At 37.1% G+C, this 20,143-nt stretch overlaps 1 protein-coding gene across 3 annotated transcripts in view; it reads left to right on the top strand.

Moving 5' to 3' along the window:
• Window positions 1-10,053, top strand: part of FOXP1 (forkhead box P1) — a 918,681-nt gene extending 908,628 nt beyond the window's left edge. For all 3 annotated transcript variants that reach the window (XM_075321416.1, XM_075321417.1, XM_075321418.1), the window contains one exon: window positions 5,299-10,053. In XM_075321416.1, coding sequence (XP_075177531.1) covers window positions 5,299-5,443 — 145 coding nt within the window. In that variant the 3' untranslated portion in view covers window positions 5,444-10,053. The remainder of the gene's footprint in view (window positions 1-5,298) is intronic.
• Window positions 10,054-20,143: the final 10,090 nt, after the last annotated feature.

Raw genomic sequence — 20,143 nt, 5'->3', positions numbered from 1 at the left:
GCCAAACAATCCCTCCCTCAAGGGGGAGGAGCGTTCGGTGTCACCACGACGTCACTAAGCGGCCGGCCAATAGAAGCGGAGGGGCAGAGATGAGCAGGACATAACATCCCGCCCACCTCCTTCCTTCCACATTGGCGGCGGGACGCAGGTAAGGAGATGTTTGTCGTTCCTGCGGCTTCACACAGCGATGTGTGCTGCTGCAGGAACGACAAACAACTTCATACCGACATTATGGAAAGGAGCGACGTGTCACCGATCACCAATTTTAGACATTTTTGCAATCGGTGATCATCGCTCCTAGGCTTTACACGCTGCCATGTTGGTAACGGCGCCAGATGTGCGTCACTAACGACGTGACCCCGACGATATAACGTTACCGATGTCGTAACGTGTAAAGTACCCCTAAGTGTCTGCCCATTCAGACATCTTATCCAGATCGTTTTATTATTATTATTCTTTAATAAAAGTCTTTTTCTAAAGAAAACAGAAATAAAATATTAAAAGCGAGGAAAAAAAAAAATAGTCAACTGTGGGTGGTGGTGTGCAACCTATCAAGTCGGGAGTAGGAGTTTAATTCATTAACGAAACATATTTTTAGGCCTTCCATTCTAAAAGTCAATTGTATCATGAGCGAGCAGGAGCTTTTCCTTCTGCTCCTCATCTCTAATATTAGATAATGTCAATAAAATGACACTTCCCTTCACCGTTTCAAAGGCCAGGCGGTGTTTACGCATTTGAGTATTTTGCATGACAAAAGCCACTCAGCGGTGAAAAAGTAATTGCTGTTTGTAAAGGCAGTCCTGTAAATATGATTTACGCACAACATTTCTTTCTTGTTATCATAGCTGTTATGTACGATCAGCCCTATTCCCCCGTGGGTTATTCATATGCTCCTCCATAATGGGGAATTTGGCAGATCTCATCTCCGGAGAGAGCGTCCTTTTTTTTTTTCTTTGCCCACCACGAGCCGAGGATCATGTTTTTTCTTGTTTACAGCTGACAGTGTTATTATTCTCGTTAGGACCGGGCGCTCTTATCGCATTGTTGTGTTGAGCGAGGCCTTTTTTTTTTTTTCTCCGCTCTCTCGCCTGCTCCGTTTGTGTTGGCTGGCAGAGCTTTTCTTCTCTTATTGACAGTTTGTAAAAAAGAAAAAAAAATATGCATTAATTTGGGAGTTTAAAGCATGTATCATGGTGTCTCCTTGCAGTGTGTTGCTTGAAGTTGATTAATGATAGAACCTCACTTGGGGTCGTCCTCTAGAGAGTAGGCTCGCAAGTTCTGCATGTTAACGAGAAAAGCAGAACACACATTAAGCAGTGATTACCCCCAGCCTCTTTGTGGCCTGAGAATTCCCATTTTTACTTCTATGAAGTCTTGTTTAATCTGCGTTATTTGTGTCAAGCTAATATTAATATGTATTGTAATATTAATGATATTTTTAACACAATTTAGAAGACCTGAAAATAAACCCTAGTATAATTTTTCAAGATTATGGGTCTAAACTTCAAATATAAGCCCTACCTTATAAATAAACCCTAGTATCATTTTTTAGGATTTTGGGTCTAAAGGTCCAGTCACACTAAACAACTTACCAGCGATCCCAACAACGATAGGGATCGCTGGTAAGTTGCTGGTGAGATGTCACACTGCGACGCTCCAGCGATCCCACCAGCAACCTGACCTGGCAGGGATCGCTGGAGCGTCGCTACACAAATTGCTGGTGAGCTCACCAGCAACCAGTGACCAGCCCCCAGCGCCGCGTGGAAGATGCTGCGCTTGGTAACTAAGGTAAATATCGGGTAACCAACCCGATATTTACCTTAGTTACCAGCGCACGCAGCTACACGTGCAGAGAGCAGGGAGCAGCGCACACTGAGCGCTGGCTCCCTGCTCTCCTAGCTACAGCACACATCGGGTTAATTAACCTGATGTGTCCTGCAGCTACATGTGCACAGAGCAGGAGCCGGCACTGACAGTGAGAGCGGCGGAAGCTGGTAACAAAGGTAAATATCGGGTAACCAAGGACAGGGCTTCTTGGTTACCCGATGTTTACTGTGGTTACCAGCCTCCGCAGAAGCCGGCTCCTGTTGCCTGCACATTTAGTTGTTGCTGTCTCGCTGTCACACACAGCGATGTGCGCTTCACAGCGGGACAGCAACAACTAAAAAATGGCCCAGGACATTCAGCAACAACCAACGACCCCACAGCAGGGGCCAGGTTGTTGCTGGATGTCACACACAGCGACATCACTAGCAACATCGCTGTTACGTCACAAAAGTTGTTCGTTAGCAGCGATTTTGCTAGCGATGTTGCTTAGTGTGACGGGGCCTTAAGATTCAGATATAAGCCCTACTATCATTTGTCAAGATTTTCGGTCTAAGCTTCAAATATAAGCCCTACTCCAAATATAAACTCTATCGTAATTTTTCAAGATTTTGGGACTAAGCTTCAAATATAAATTTTACTCCAAAAGTAAGCCCTAGTATCATTTTTTTTCAATATTTTGGGGCTAAGCTTCAAATTTAAGCCCTACTCAAAAACCGATAGTAAGGTTTATTTTTGAAGATTTGGGGACTAATCTTCAAATATAAGCCCTAGTATAATTTCTCAAGATTTTGGGAGTAAAGGGTGGTTTACACGCTGCAACATTGCTAGCGATGTCGTGAGCGATAGCACCCGCCCCCGTCGTTTCATGCGACATGTGGTGATCGCTGCCGTAGCGAACAATATCGCTACGGCAGCGTCACACGCACATACCGGTTCAGCGACGTCGCTGTTGCTGCCGAACAATACCTCCTTCAAGGGAGAGGTGCGTTCGGCGTCATGACGACGTCACAGTGGCGTCACAAAACGGCCGCCCAATAGAAGAGGAGGGGAGGAGATGAGCGGCCGGAACATGCCGCCCACCTTCTTCCTTCCTCATTGCCGGTGGACGCAGGTAGGATGATGATAGTCGTTCCTGCGGTGTCACACACAGCGGTGTATGGTGCCACAGGAACGACGAACAACCTGCGGAATTAAACACCAATGACATTATGATTTGGAGCGACGTGTCAACAATTTTTGCCCTTTTTGCGATCGTTGATAGTCGCTCCTAGCTGTCACACACTGCGATGTCGGTAACGACGACAGATGTGCGTCACAAATACAGTAACCCTGACGATATATCGTTAGCAATGTCGCAGTGTGTCAAGCACCCTTAAGTGTCAAATATAAGGCCTACTCCAAAAATTAACCCTAGTATCATTTCTCAAGAGATAGCGACTGATCTTCAAATATAAGGCCTACTCTAAAAATAAGCTCTAGAATCAATTTTTTTCAAGATTTGGGACCAAGCTTCAAATATAAGCCCTATACCAAAAATAAACCCTATCATTTTTCAAGATTTTGGGACTAAGCTTCAAATATAAGCCCTACTCTAAAAATAAGCCCTAGTTACATACAGTTCAGCAGAGTTCATACAGTTTATAATTTATTCAAGGTTATATATAATTTGTGCATAGGTTTGTTTTTTTGGTTTTTTTTTTTTTTACATGTTATCTGGTCGCTGTCTGGACACTTGATTTTTGCTCATGAATGCTGGTAGTAAATTTGTTGGACATTAAAAAAGGAAATAGGATCTCAAGAAATTCATGGTAGAATTAAAGGGAACCTGTCAGTTCCAATATACACCCAATATTCCTAACTGTCCCAGAATCTAGTAGCATACATAAACAGATCATTAGAAAAAGTATATCTAATGATCCTTTATGATATGCTAGCTAATGAGCACATAGACTAGTCGCAAGGGCGTTATTACCCCCGACTAGTCCGCCCTCTTTGCATCTTAGATCTCACAACTAAAGGTATGTGTAGAATCAGCATGATGGCGGCAGTATAGCACTGGCTTTAGTTTATACATGCAAATTCTGGTCCTCTTTAAGACTTTTTAGATAAGGATACATAAAAGGGGAAAGTTAAAAAGTTTTTGGAGTTGAGCAAAAAGATTAATGTTGCCCTTGTCCGGTTTCGAACCTGGTCCTCCTGGGCAGTCTTTATTTCCATGTTTGGCATTCTGGGGGAACCTTACTAGGCCTCGTGACATTATAACAAGAGGCATCCCACCACATTGCATGACATTGCAGAGTTTGGTAAGCCCAAGAGATATCAAGGATGCCCATCGCAAACTTAGAGCACCGGACAGGACGATTGCCCAAGAATGCACATTATTTTTCTAAGGGTCTCTTCCAGGGGTGGGATTCAAATTTTTAACAACAGGTTCTCTGTAAACCCCGCCTATTTGAAAACCACACCCATTTTGTTAGCCACATTCATTTTCACGCAGTTTCCTCAACCAAAAAATACAAGTAATTTAAAGTAAAATCTCCTTCCCCTTCTTACCCTCCTGTCCAGTACCAGTTGCTCCAGTCATATTGTATTAAATGGTTTTTCTACAGTTTTTAAAAATTATTACTAAATGAGCCCTGCTAAAATTGGAATGGGCGACCTTCCCCATACAGATCCCATTCCATGTGTCTCCTTTCCCCCTACAGATCCCATCCTATGTGGCCTCTTTCTACTGCAGATCCCATCCCATTATGGCCTCTTTCCCCTGCAAATCTCATCCCATGTGCTCCTTTTCCCCTGCAGATCCTGTCCCATATGGTTCCTTTTCCCGTATACCTCCCATCTTATGTGGCCCCTCTCCCCATATAGCTCCCATCTTATGTGGCCCCTCTCCCCATATAGCGCTCCCACCTTATGTGGCTCCTCTCCCCATATAGCGCTCCCATCTTATGTGGCATCTCCCCATATAGCTGCCATCTTTTGCAGCTCCTCTCCCTGCATCTTCGGCTCACTGAGCGCTTAACCTGCTGCACGCACCGGCAGCTTCTCCTGTGTCCTCTGTGGCTCGTCTCTGCACGCTGACGCTGACAGACGGCAGTAGGAGGAGCTACCCCCCCCCCGCTGCCATGACCCCTGTAGCGTCAGCGCGTCGCTGGACGCCGGGTCAGGGAGCAGACAGGCTCCACTGTACCCGGAAGTGCGGCGTAGAGGTACAGGGAATCATTTGTGTCAGTGTCTTAAAGAGATACTAACTCAAATGAATACAGGGAACCGGGTTGCCGCAGCTGTTTCTTGCCGGTTCTGGGAACCGGCTGCTATTTTAACAACCGGTTCTCCAGAACTAGCTGAATCCCACCCCTGGTCTCTTCTATAGATGATCAGACCACACATTTTAGCTAAATCATTATTGATGAAACATTTACTTTTTCTCAGTTTAAAAATTTGGACTGTGTTTTTTTTTTTGTTATGCAGGCACCACGTACACGTTAAAGAAGAACCACTGGATCCCGATGAGAATGAAGGTCCTCTCTCGCTAGTAACAACAGCTAACCACAGTCCCGACTTTGACACCGACAGAGATTATGAAGACGAACCTGTAAATGAGGACATGGAGTAAAATCATGTGTAATTTCCCAATCCTGAGAATGAAGACAGTTCAAGGCCTTGGCGATCTCTCTATTATTGTACAGTCTGGAGAGTTCCTGGCCTTATTCTGACAACTTTTTGACATGTGTTAACTCTTAGTGCCATCAAGTTTCCCATTTGGGAGTATTTTTGATTTTTCTACTTTTTTTTGTTGAAGAAAAAAAAATTAAAAAAAAAAAGAATTTGTACTTTGTGCATTGGATCGACTTGTTTGGTACTTGCAACTTCCTCTCTCACGGTCAGCATCAGTGTTGTAAATTTGCTAAAAACCCAACTTCACTTCATCGTGCGCGACAGACTTTTAAGGACTGACGTTCAGCCATAAAAGGACACTGAGGGCATCGATATAAGCATGTGCAGGTCATCCTTATTGCCCCGAATTTACAAAAACAAAAAGGATTCCAATGGACAATGCATTTGCACAGTACTGCATGTAATTCTGATTATCACTGCCTATAAATTGATTCTTTTGCTTCCATATGGGATTGTGGGTGACCCTTTTTTTAATGTTTTTTTTTATATGTATGGGACAGAGGGAGAGGCATAGTAATTATCCCAAACTTCTTAATGTATTGCTTTTATTTTTATTGTACAACACCAATTTAAGTTCTGACCTCAGGCCTCAGTTTTAAGGCCCAAGACCTCTCCGAGGTGTAATGTTTTTCTGTACTTTGTGAATGTTAATAGGTGTTTTTATTATATGATGCCGAATGTCTTTCGATTGTTCAATGTTTTTTCTGTCATTGCATTGTAGTCATCTTAAGTTGTAATCACTTTTTTTTTTGACACTCAAAAACTAGACAAAACTTTGTGTTTTTTACAAAAATTCTCCCGCCCCCGTAAAAAAGTTGTCCTTGACCATCAATAAAATGGTTCACGTCATACCGAAAGAGCCAGGATGAGGAAAGGTCATAGAGAAAGGCATGGCGCGGCAAAATTTCCTTCCCGTGCTGTAGTGTTTTATTTTTTTTTAAACCGAAGAGCCATTTCGTACCAACTTCTGCATGATGATGCAGCTTGCGGCCCCTACATTTGCCATCAACATGTACTAGAGTCGTAGAAGGCGCTGTAGACTTTCCAAGACCAGATGTTGGTTTTCGACACAGTCTTTGTTCATAATTCACAAAAAGTCTTGAAAAATACTAGATGTAAAATTTTACGTGCCTCAATTTTTTTTGTTTTTTTTTTGTCACAGATAGCCATCACGCAATCAATGGGTGAAGACTAGAGCATTGTCTTTATATATGTATAAATGGTTTTCAAATCAACATATGTATAGAATATATATATAAACCGTAAATAGGAAGTAAGGTTTCAACTTGATGTAGCTTGCTCCAAGAGGGACCGTTGTTTTCTCAGTTTTGGGTATTTTGTGTTTTTATTTTATTTTTATTTTTTTATACCAAATCAACCTATTACATGCAGTGCAAACATGGTCTGGATTATTTAAATGAGACTTTTGGTGGAAGAGCAAAAGAAGTTAATGGTTGAGCCTGTTTGGGTATCGGAGGGACTATGTAAGTCCAGGTTATTCTCAATCTGCATAAACTGAAAAAAAAAATTGTATGGTAAATATTTGCATTGTTGGCTATTTCCATAGAGAATACAAAATCTAATCCACAATCAATTACTAAATAAAAATATTCATATCTAAAAGAAAACAAGAGGGATACAAATTGTTGGGCATGTCTATGCTTACAAGTGCATTAAGCATGGTACATATTTGTATTGTTTGGTATTTTCAGAAGTAATAAAAGTAATTGTGGCCACTATCAATTACTAAATAAAAATATCCATATGTAAAAGAAAACAAAAAGGGATAAAAATTGTTGGACATGTGTATGCTTACAAGTGCATTAAGCATAGTAAATATTTACATTACTACTTATGGAAATAACCAAACATAATTGTGGCCACCATCAATTACTAAATAAAAATATCCATATGTAAAAGAAAACAAGAGGGATACAGCCACATAGCCATAGCCATGCCCAAGTGCATTAAAAATGGTAAATATTTGCATTGTTGGCTATTTCCATAGGGGATAAAAACAATCTAATTGTGCACACCATTAGTTACTAAATAAAAATATCCATATGTAAAAGAAAACATGATTGATAAAAATTGTTGGGTATGTCTACGCTTACAAGTGCATGGTAAATATTTGCATGGTTGGCTATTTCCATAAGTGATAAAAGAATCTAATTGTGGCCACTATCAATTACTAAATAAAAATATCCATATGTAAAAGAAAACAAGAGGGATAAAAATTGTTGGGTATGTCTACGCTTACAAGTGCATTAAGCATGGTAAATATTTGTATTGTTGGGTATTTCCATAAGTAATAAAAGTAATTGTGGCCACTATTACTAAATAAAAATATCCATATGTAAAAGAAAACAAAAAAGAGATAAAAATTGTTGGGCATGTTTATGCTTACAAGTGCATTAAACATGGTAAATATTTGCATTGTTGGCTATTTCCATAGGGGATAAAAATCTAATAGTGCCCACCATTAATTACTAAATAAAAATATCCATATGTAAAAGAAAGCATGATTGATAAAAATTGTTGGGCATGTCTACGCTTACAAGAGCATTAAGACGCTTGAGTTGATACACATGCCCAGTTATTGTGAAACCTTCATGCTTATATTACGTGATCAACAAAGCTTGTAAACTAATGAGAAAAATTTGCGATTAAAACTTGAAAAATCTTGCCAAGAAAAGAACATGTAATGGTGGTAAAAAAAAGTCATAATACAGTATTTATACTGTGTCCTTGCTTTTAAGAATACTTAGCTAGCCAGTCCATTCTAATTCCAGTCTATTCCATTCTTAATTCTTGGGCACAAGAATTAAGAATTGATTATTTTTTGCACTTTGTAGACATGTTGTAAATAACCCCATACAATTAGTTGTAACACATACTGCCCAATGGAAATTGGAGGTAAATTTTGATAGATTGACACAATCTTTTCTGGATTGATTTCCAACGCGAATCTCCACAATATATAAATATTGGATACAGTCCATGCCTGAAAGTTTCGTGACTTTAAGGTCTAAACTTTTGAAAAATAAAAAATTTTTTTTTTTACTTTCAAAAACCAGGTTGAAGGGACGTGATGTCAACTGTAAATAGGTTTCCGTGGGGCTGCACTTTTTAACGATTCGGATGTGCTCTGTTGTCTTCCCAAACTTCACAAGGCGCAGTTGTAAACTTTAATTTTTCACTTTGAACCACTTTATTACTCAATATTTTTTTTTTTTAATTTTGTCCTTTTACTTTCATGCTGGATGGATTACCGGATAACACAAGATAAAAAAAAAAAAAAAAACAGAAAAACCGATGCCGTCCAATTCGGCTGTCGGCAAAGTTGGGGGTTCTAGAACAGAATCCATTTAAAATCTCATTTTTTTAATTTTTTTTTTTTTTTTATTAGCCCAAAAATTACCAAAGATTTTACACGATGGTAAAAGATAATGTTTGTTATATGCTTTACCTGTATCTTAAAAGCCAAAATATCCTCTTGCTGATGATCAAAAACAAGTGTATCTAGCGAGGGGTATATTGTTAATGGAGATAGACTATGATTAATTTATTAGGGAATCTGTTCGTTTCCATTTGTGTGTTTTTAGACCATCTTTTTCAAGCCAAAGTTTTTATTTCCTTTGTTTTTTTTTTAACCCTATGTGACCAAACCACGTAAGTCTGGTATGTCAGGAAGAATATTATTGCTTCTCGAATTGTAAAGCCTCCCAAAACGCGTCACATCATAACTTTTTTTGTCCCCCCTTTTTTTTTTCCTTTTTCTAAATTATAGTTATTAAATAACTCACAATTTATGTTGCACATGTTCTGTAACAATTACTTATTGTTCTCTATGTTTCAAAATTGAACTGATTTGGTTACTAGTATTTTTTTTTTTCTTTATGGCACATTTTTTTTTTGAGATCTGTATCGTCATTAAATAACCATCAAATGCTCAAAGCATCAGTTCCTTCTCTTATTAATGTATATATAAACTATTTAAAAACTAAAAAAAAAAGCACTTTTTAGTGGTACCAAAATGTGATCTCTTCATTAGCTCTGATGTTTCGAAGTCTTATGGCACAGTAAATGCACAAATATATCAGCTCAAAAATATTTTAGGAGTTTTTTTTCCTCTTCGTGGCGCTAAATTGGCTTCAAAATTTGGTATAACACAATATGGTGACGCAAGTAGTCCCTTTCAGCTACTTTACTAACCCTTTTATGAACCACAATTGTTTTTTTATTCAGTCTGTTCCTTAAAGAGGACCAACCACCAGGATTTTCATATATAAACTAAAGCCGGTGCTATACTGGTGCTATCACGCTGATTCTATGCATACCTTTAGTTGTGAGATCGGATGTATACTTTCTGAAATACATGCAAGTAAAGTTTGTGAAATCCGCTGTTATTTGATTGATAGCAGCTACAGAATATCGAATTATCTAGGTGGGTGGGGTTTTGCTAGTAATTCCCGCCCCTGTTTGCTGGCTGTCCTTTCTCCCCTGTCTTTCCTCTCTCCTTCTTCCCCCTGTAATAACAGAGACAGAGGCGGGAATAACTAGCAAAACCCCACCCACCTATTAGATATTCTGTAGCTGCTATCAATCAAATAACACTGCATTTCACAAATTTTAGTTGCCTATATTTCAGAAAGTATTCATCTGATCTGGCAACGAAAGGTAGATATAAAATCAGTATGATAGCGCCAATGTAGCACTGGATTTAGTTTCTATACGAAAATTCTTGTGGTTTGTCCGCTTTAAGGGCACTCATCATTGGCCTTTAGTTTTTTTGTTTATTATTTTGGCAGCTTGATTTTGGAGAGACGAGCAAAAAAGAATAAACCATTGAATGTCTAATGTCTAAAGTGATACAATGTAGAACAGGGGGGTTGATTTGTTTTGGGGGTTTTTTTCGGCAAGGATAGTTGGGGTGTAACTAAAACTCATTAGCATGTATAAACGTTAGTAAGCATACCTCAACCCGGCCCTTTCTGGAATGAATAAAATACAAAATACATTTCACTAAGTTGCACTTAACTGTACGTCTTGCATGCTCAGTTTACAGCAAGTTTAACTAAAAAATAAAAATAAAAAAAAATATTAAAAAAAAGAATAAAAAAGCATATACATATCATGCAAGTGTTGAACTTGTTTTAACGACCAACTGAAAACTCAGGCTTTTATCATGCAGCAAACGCCACTATATATATATTTTTTATTTCATGTTTGGAAAAAAAAAATAGGTTGTTAATTTCAGATCCCCATAATGTACATATATTGTCTGCATAACCATTTGTATTTATAAGTGGTGGGAAGAGGGAGGGAACAGGTTGGTTATTTACATTATTTTTTTTTCCTTTTTTTTTTTATTTTTCATTCTAAGAAAAAAAAAAAATTCCTTGCAAGGAATAAATGCATATTTGTCTGTCGAACACCATTGCTTTGTTGTGCAACTGCTTTATAACTATACTAAAAAAAAAATAGCTTTGAAAAAAAAATAAAACTACTGTATGTAAGTATTGCAGATAACTCTCTGCATATGTATAATATTTAGTTATCCCAGCTTAAAAAAAACAAAAAAAAAAAACAATTATGGATGAAGTTTGCTGACACGGTGGGAAAAATTCCCTGACTAATTTGCTTTTCGAACTGTAACATAGTTGACTTTTTTTTCTATTATGGAACAATGAAATTTGTACAGTTTTTGTGTTTTGGACTATTTTTTTTTTTTTTGTACCCCCAATTTTTTTTTTCTTTGTTTCAATCATCCTCCTACAGTATGTTAATCTACCACTGCCTTTTCTGGCTGTCTTAAAAAATAAAGAAAAAAAAAAAGTAAAAAAAAAAAAAGTTCATACATTTTAAAAACATATATATATATCTATATGAAAAAAAAAAACAAAAAAAGTTGTTTTAAAGTGGTTTCTCCTCCTGCAGTAAATATTTTGCATGACGAATCCTGGGCTCACACTTTCAAAGTTTATCAGTGAAGTCTTGAATAATTAACGGGGAGTGTCAAAACTATTAAACTTTTTGTATTAAAAAAAAAAAAAAACTTTACAAAAGGTGCCAAGATGTAAAGACAATTTGTTACATGTTGTTTTTTTCTTTGTTTTTTTTTTTTCTTCCTCAAAGAAAAGCGTACATTAGCAAAAATAGTACCATGTATCAGGTAAACTGCTGTCAGGAATGAGTTGATCTAAGCCTTCTCTCTCTCTTTTTTTTTCTTTTTTTTTTTTTTTAAAGTTTCCATGCATTGATAATATTGTCAGATTTGAAGTGATGGGCAAAACAAAATCGAGGCTTGGGTTGATTGGAAAATTTTTTATTGTGTATTAGTCTTATTTTTTTCCTTTTTTATTTCTTGTATTTTTGGCTTTATTTTATTTTTATTTAATTGTGTTTATTGACATTATTTTTTCCTTTTTTATTACATGCATTTTTGGCTTTAGTTTCTTTTTCTTTTTTTTATTGTGTATTGACCTTATTTTTTCCTTTTTATTACATGCATTTTTGGCTTTAGTTTCTTTTCATTTTTTTATTGCGTGTATTGTCCTTACATTTTTCCTTTTTTATTTCTTGCATTTTTGGCTTTATTTTATTTTTATTTAATTGTGTGTATTGACATTATTTTTTCCTTTTTATTACATGTATTTTTTACTTCATTACTTCATTTTTTTCCCTTTTAAATTAACATGCATTTTTGGCTTTATTTTATTTTTATTTAATTGTGTGTATTGACATTTTTTCCTTATTTCATGTATTTTTTACTTTGTTTATTTTTTCCCCATTATATTACATGCATTTTTTGCTTTAATTTTTTTGTGTATTGACTTTTTTTTTTCCTTTTTTCATCCATTTTTGGCTTTATTTTATTTTCATTTTTTTGTCTGACATTTTTTTTCCTTTTTATTTCATGCATTTTTATTTTGTAATGTGTGTATTGACCTTATTTTTTTTCCTTTTTATTTCATGCATTTTTGGCTTTACTTTTATTTTTTAATATGTATTGACCTTAATTTTTTTCTTTTTTTATTACATCAGATTTGTTGTTTATTGATCTTTTTTTTTTTTTTTTTTTTTTTTTTTTCCCATAAAGCTGTCATTTGTTTAATATATCAAAATAGGTTCCAAAAAATGTTGATTGGACCTCAAAATGCAATTTTTTTTAACGTATAGCTTACTTTGTTTTATTAGGTTGGAAAAAATGTTGATTGGACCTCCAAATGCACATTTTTTTATTTATTTTTTATTTTTTTAAGTGTAGCTCACTCATTTCGGCTTTTTTTTCTTTTTTTAATAAAAATACTTTGTACGCATTTTTCGACAACCAATAAGCCTCGATGACAATGGTACAGTCTGGACTGTTAGCATGGTGCTTCATGTGTATTTGCTGCCAGTAATTTTTTTTTTCTTTTTTGTTTTGAAAAGGCATAAAAGAAACTCATTCCTCACATCAACTGTAATTTCATCATTCCATGTCTGTTGACACAGACAATAAAAAATGTTGTGTAGTCAGTACTGATAACTGACAGTATAGCATTCTCAAATGCAATAAAATGCTGGTTGTTCACACTGGTAGTTTGAGTCGTGCTGTCTTTTCATGTCCTTCAATTAAAAAGGCCACTGGACTGAAAAAATCATCAAATGGATTTGTTATCCACACATAAAGGAGGCGGCCATTTAATTGAGAAAACACAAATATGTGATACCTCAGTGATTTCAACAGTTCCCTTGAAATCACTGAAGTGTCACGTAATATCACATTGTTGTCCACAAACCAATCCAATGAAGAATCAACTAAATGAAAATAACATATAAAATAAAAAAACATTCAACTTGTGTTTTTCTTAAAATAATAATTTACATTATTAGTTAGGTCATTAATTATTCAAATTCCCTAAGTATTAGTAACAAAAAAAATTGGTCTGACAGTTGGAAATTTGTCCTCGTTTACATTAGGAGCAAACCAAAACACATTTATAATATGAAGTATATATATATATATATATATATATATATATATATTTATAATTTTATATTATTTCTATATATAATTTTATATTTCTATATATATATAATTTCATAAATTATATATATAAATAATATAAAATAATATATATTATATATAATTTTATATTATATTTTTTTTAATATATATATATATATATATATATATATATATATATATAAATATATATATAAAATATTATACATACACACACCTGTGTATTCATTTTTTTTTAAAGGGAACATGTCAGGTGATTTTCTAGTACAATGCTAATGTTCACTTTCAATACAATCTCAGAAGACCTTTCAGGATCAGTAAGTTTTATTGCTCTGCACTATCCTGTTATCTTGTTGTAAGCTCGGTAGAGTTCAGTGTGATATAGTACCTAGTCAAGCATCTGTAAACACAAGCTCCATATTCACAGCTCCCTCTTCCCACCTTTCAGTGCTGGAATCACAAAGTAAATCTGAACAGAATTTGCACTGCTGCCCCCACTCATACCCCCTCCCACATATCAGCAATGATAGTGAATGCACTGGGGGTTGGGTGGGGGGGAGCAGTGAATATGTAAACTGTATTTACATCCACTTGACTAGTGTGCACAAGACACGGAATTCTATTGAGCTTACAGCATGATAAGTTTGGAGTGCGTGTGTGTGTTTGGAATATATATATATATATATATATATATATACACACACACACATATATACACATATACATACACACACATATATATATATATATATATATATATATAGTACAACTATTAAGAGGAGACTTTGTGCAGCAGCCCTCATGGTAAAAATAGCTGCTAGGAAACCACTGCTGAGGACAGGCAACAAGCAGAAGAGACTTGTTTGGGTAAAGAACACAAGGAATGGACATTAGACCAGTGGAAATCTGTGCTTTGGTCTGATGAGTCCAAATTTAATATCCTTTGGATCCAACCACCGTGTCTTTGTAGAAAAGGTGAACGGATGGACTCTACATGCCTGGTGCCCACCGTGAAGCATGGAGGAGGAGGTGTGATTGTGGGGGGGGGGGGGGCTTTGCTGGTGTTGGCGATTTATTCAAAATTGAAGGCATACAAAACCAGCATGGCTACCACAGCATCTTGCAGCGGCGTGCTATTCCATCCAGTTTGCGTTTAGTTGGACCATCATTTATTTTTCAACAAGACAATGACCCCAAACACACCTCCAGGCTGTGTAAGGGCTATTTGACTAAGAAGGAGAGTGATGGGGTGCTACGCCAGATGACCTGGCCTCCACAGTCACCAGACCTGAATCCAATCGAGATGGTTTGGGGTGAGCTGGACCGCAGAGTGAAGGCAAAAGGGCCAACAAGTGCTAAGCATCTCTGGGAACTCCTTCAAGACTGTTGGAAAACCATTTCCGGTGACTACCTTTTGAAGCTCATCAAGAGAATGCCAAGAGTCTGCAAAGCAGTCATCAAAGCAATAGGTGGCTACTTTGAAGAACCTAGAATATAACACATATTTTCAGTTGTTCCACACTAAGTATTTCATTCCACATGTTTTCATTCATAGTTTTGATGCCTTCAATGTGAATATACAATTTTTAGTCATGAAAATAATATATATATATATATATATATATATATATATATATATATATAAATATATATATATATATTATATATATACACAGTGCCTACAAGTAGTATTCAACCCCCTGCAGATTTAGCAGGTTTACACATTCGGAATTAACTTGGCATTGTGACATTTGGACCGTAGATCAGCCTGGAAGTGTGAAATGCAGCAAAAAAATGTTATTTCTTTTTTTTTTTTTTTTTAAATTGTGAAAAGTTTATTCAGAGGGTCATTTATTATTCAACCCCTCAAACCACAAGAATTCTGTTTGGTTCCCCTAAAGTATTAAGAAGTATTTCAGGCACAAAGAACAATGAGCTTCACATGTTTGGATTAATTATCTCTTTTTCCAGCCTTTTCTGACTAATTAAGACCCTCCCCAAACTTGTGAACAGCACTCATACATGGTCAACATGGGAAAGACAAAGGAGCATTCCAAGGCCATCAGAGACAAGATTGTAGAGGGTCACAAGGCTGGCAAGGGGTACAAAACCCTTTCCAAGGAGTTGGGCCTACCTGTCTCCACTGTTGGGAGCATCATCCGGAAGTGGAAGGCTTATGGAACTACTGTTAGCCTTCCATGGCCTGGACAGCCTTTGAAAGTTTCCTCCCGTGCCGAGGCCAGGCTTGTCCGAAGAGTCAAGGCTAACCCAAGGACAACAAGGAAGGAGCTCCGGGAAGATTTCATGGCAGTGGGGACATTGGTTTCAGTCAATACCATAAGTAACGTACTCCACCGCAATGGTCTCCGTTCTAGACGAGCCCGTAAGGTACCTTTACTTTCAAAGCATCATGTCAAGGCTCGTCTACAGTTTGCTCATGATCACTTGGAGGACTCTGAGACAGACTGGTTCAAGGTTCTCTGGTCTGATGAGACCAAGATCGAGATCTTTGGTGCCAACCACACACGTGACGTTTGGAGACTGGATGGCACTGCATACGACCCCAAGAATACCATCCCTACAGTCAAGCATGGTGGTGACAGCATCATGCTGTGGGGCTGTTTCTCAGCCAAGGGGCCTCGCCATCTGGTCCGCATCCATGGGAAGATGGATAGCACGGCCTACCTGGAGATTTTGGCCAAGAACCTGCGCTCCTCCATCAAGGATCTTAAGATGGGTCGTCATTTCATCTTCCAACAAGACAACGACCCAAAGCACACAGCCAAGAAAACCAAGGCCTGGTTCAAGAGGGAAAAAATCAAGGTGTTGCAGTGGCCTAGTCAGTCTCCTGACCTTAACCCAATTGAAAACTTGTGGAAGGAGCTCAAGATTAAAGTCCACATGAGACACCCAAAGAACCTAGATAACTTGGAGAAGATCTGCATGGAGGAGTGGGCCAAGATAACTCCAGAGACCTGTGCCGGCCTGATCAGGTCTTATAAAAGACGATTATTAGCTGTAATTGCAAACAAGGGTTATTCCACAAAATATTAAACCTAGGGGTTGAATAATAATTGACCCACACTTTTATGTTGAAAATGTATTAAAATTTAACTGAGCAACATAACTTGTTGGTTTGTAAGATTTATGCATCTGTTAATAAATCCTGCTCTTGTTTGAAGTTTGCAGGCTCTAACTTATTTGCATCTTATCAAACCTGCTAAATCTGCAGGGGGTTGAAAAATACTTGTAGGCACTGTGTGTGTGTGTGTATGTATATTATATTATAATAATATATATATATATATATATATATATATATATATATATATATATATATATATATATAATGTATGTACTGCCCATGCCAAAATTCAGAACAACAATTCTTAATTTTGGCATAGGCAATACATAAAAATGTGTGTATCTATCTATAGATAGATAGATACACACACATTTTTATGTATTGCCTATGCCAAAATTAAGAATTGTTGTTCTGAATTTTGGCATGGGCAGTATATATATATATATATATATATATATATATATATATATATATATATATATATATATATATATAAATATAATACACAATACACACACACACCCACACACACATATATATACAGTCAGGGCCAGAAATATTTGGACAGTGACACAAGTTTTGTTATTTTAGCTGTTTACAAAAACATGTTCAGAAATACAATGATATATATAATATGGGCTGAAAGTGCACACTCCCAGCTGCAATATGAGAGTTTTCACATCCAAATCGGAGAAAGGGTTTAGGAATCATAGCTCTGTAATGCATAGCCTCCTCTTTTTCAAGGGACCAAAAGTAATTGGACAAGGGACTCTAAGGGCTGCAATTAACTCTGAAGGCGTCTCCCTCGTTAACCTGTAATCAATGAAGTAGTTAAAAGGTCTGGGGTTGATTACAGGTGTGTGGTTTTGCATTTGGAAGCTGTTGCTGTGACCAGACAACATGCGGTCTAAGGAACTCTCAATTGAGGTGAAGCAGAACATCCTGAGGCTGAAAAAAAAGAAAAAATCCATCAGAGAGATAGCAGACATGCTTGGAGTAGCAAAATCAACAGTCGGGTACATTCTGAGAAAAAAGGAATTGACTGGTGAGCTTGGGAACTCAAAAAGGCCTGGGCGTCCACGGATGACAACAGTGGTGGATGATCGCCGCATACTTTCTTTGGTGAAGAAGAACCCGTTCACAACATCAACTGAAGTCCAGAACACTCTCAGTGAAGTAGGTGTATCTGTCTCTAAGTCAACAGTAAAGAGAAGACTCCATGAAAGTAAATACAAAGGGTTCACATCTAGATGCAAACCATTCAGGCCAGAGTTAAATTTGCTGAAAAAAACCTCATGAAGCCAGCTCAGTTCTGGAAACGTATTCTATGGACAGATGAGACAAAGATCAACCTGTACCAGAATGATGGGAAGAAAAAAGTTTGGAGAAGAAAGGGAACGGCACATGATCCAAGGCACACCACATCCTCTGTAAAACATGGTGGAGGCAACGTGATGGCATGGGCATGCATGGCTTTCAATGGCACTGGGTCACTTGTGTTTATTGATGACATAACAGCAGGCAAGAGTAGCTGGATGAATTCTGAAGTGTACCGGGATATACTTTCAGCCCAGATTCAGCCAAATGCCGCAAAGTTGATCGGACGGCGCTTCATAGTACAGATGGACAATGACCCCAAGCATACAGCCAAAGCTACCCAGGAGTTCATGAGTGCAAAAAAGTGGAACATTCTGCAATGGCCAAGTCAATCACCAGATCTTAACCCAATTGAGCATGCATTTCACTTGCTCAAATCCAGACTTAAGACGGAAAGACCCACAAACAACCAAGACCTGAAGGCTGCGGCTGTAAAGGCCTGGCAAAGCATTAAGAAGGAGGAAACCCAGCGTTTGGTGATGTCCATGGGTTCCAGACTTAAGGCAGTGATTGCCTCCAAAGGATTCGCAACAAAATATTGAAAATAAAAATATTTTGTTTGGGTTTGGTTTATTTGTCCAATTACTTTTGACCTCCTAAAATGTGGAGTGTTTGTAAAGAAATGTGACAATTCCTACAATTTCTATCAGATATTTTTGTTCAAACCTTCAAATTAAACGTTACAATCTGCACTTGAATTCTGTTGTAGAGGTTTCATTTCAAATCCAATGTGGTGGCATGCAGAGCCCAACTCGCAAAAATTGTGTCACTGTCCAAATATTTCTGGACCTAACTGTATATATATATAAAACGTTTTTGAAGGGAATCTGTCAGCTGATTTTATAGTGGGAAGATATGTTTAGGCTTAAGGAGACCTTTCAAGATCAATAAGTTTTATTGTTCTACCTTATCCTATTATCTTATTGTGAGCTCAATAGAATACAGTGTCTTATATACAGTACATACAAAACATACATACACACACACATTGTGTATGTGTATGTGTATATATATATATATATATATATATATATATGTTGCATAAACCCATGTTTGTGCAATATATATTGTAAATGTTATAGTTTTATTGGAACTCGACATCAATATTACCATGTCTTTAATGTGTGTTTAGTTATCTAACATAGCCTTAGTAACAACATGTGACAGATGGCTTCCTAAAATAGAATATTCCCGAGAAAAAAAAAAAAAAAAAATCAGGAATATTCTATAAATAACATATAGAAACCAAGGAAAAAAAAAATTGTGAAAACATACCCTGCTGTAACTAAATAAAAGCATAGTGCATATAAACATAGGGTACTTAGTAAACACTGTTTTTGATCAAAAAAAGCATAAAGCTATCCCACCAAACGTCAAGGTGTACCCAGTTGGGATAGTACCTACACTCTCTAATATTAAAACCTTACCATGGGTCTAAGATAGGCCTCAATGTGGCTAAGGGCTGAGAGCGACCGGGTCCCAACAGGACACACACAGTCAGGGGGATTCACAGAATGAAATGTCCAGCTCGTGACTTGTTATCAAAACTCTTTTCCGTTAGAAGAATCATCCTAAAAGTAAACTGGTCCCATTGCTGACACCTGTCAGCACGTGTTATATTTCACTGCAGTGTCTTAGAATCAGTGTCAAGCACTTAAGATGATTGAATCTTTTGAATTTCAAAGAAGTTTCATTTGGAGTCAATAAATTCACCATGAATCCCAGATACTCAAATTAGTCTGAAAAATAATTGTATAACATTTCGAGGTCTCTTAGGACTTTATCCAAACCCTAACTAGTAGTAACTACCTGCACATTTAATAGCACACTACACTGACAAACTTTCAGGTTCTTTTTTTCCTAATTAAAAAATAATCCAAGAATTATCCCACTTTGTCATTTATGAAGAAACAGACCGTTCTGTACAGAACAATGAATCAAACTGATGGTGTCGCTGTCAGAGGTAACATGCTGCTTCGACTGGGATGACCGACTGCCATAAATTCCATAGTGCACTCTGCTTACACATAAATACGTGGCTTGCCAGAGGCAAAGAAGACCAACTATGGCCTGCGTTTGGTAGTTCTACTGCCTAGATGGCTAGTGCCAATGGTGGTTGTGAAGCTTCTGTTGCTGCTAGTGGTACAAACATTCTTCGTTAAAGT

The sequence above is a fragment of the Anomaloglossus baeobatrachus genome, chromosome 8 (assembly GCF_048569485.1).
Source record: "Anomaloglossus baeobatrachus isolate aAnoBae1 chromosome 8, aAnoBae1.hap1, whole genome shotgun sequence".
Taxonomy (NCBI): domain Eukaryota; kingdom Metazoa; phylum Chordata; class Amphibia; order Anura; family Aromobatidae; genus Anomaloglossus; species Anomaloglossus baeobatrachus.
Note: the sequence above shows the minus strand (reverse complement) of the source record. Positions and strands in the feature narration are given on the sequence as shown.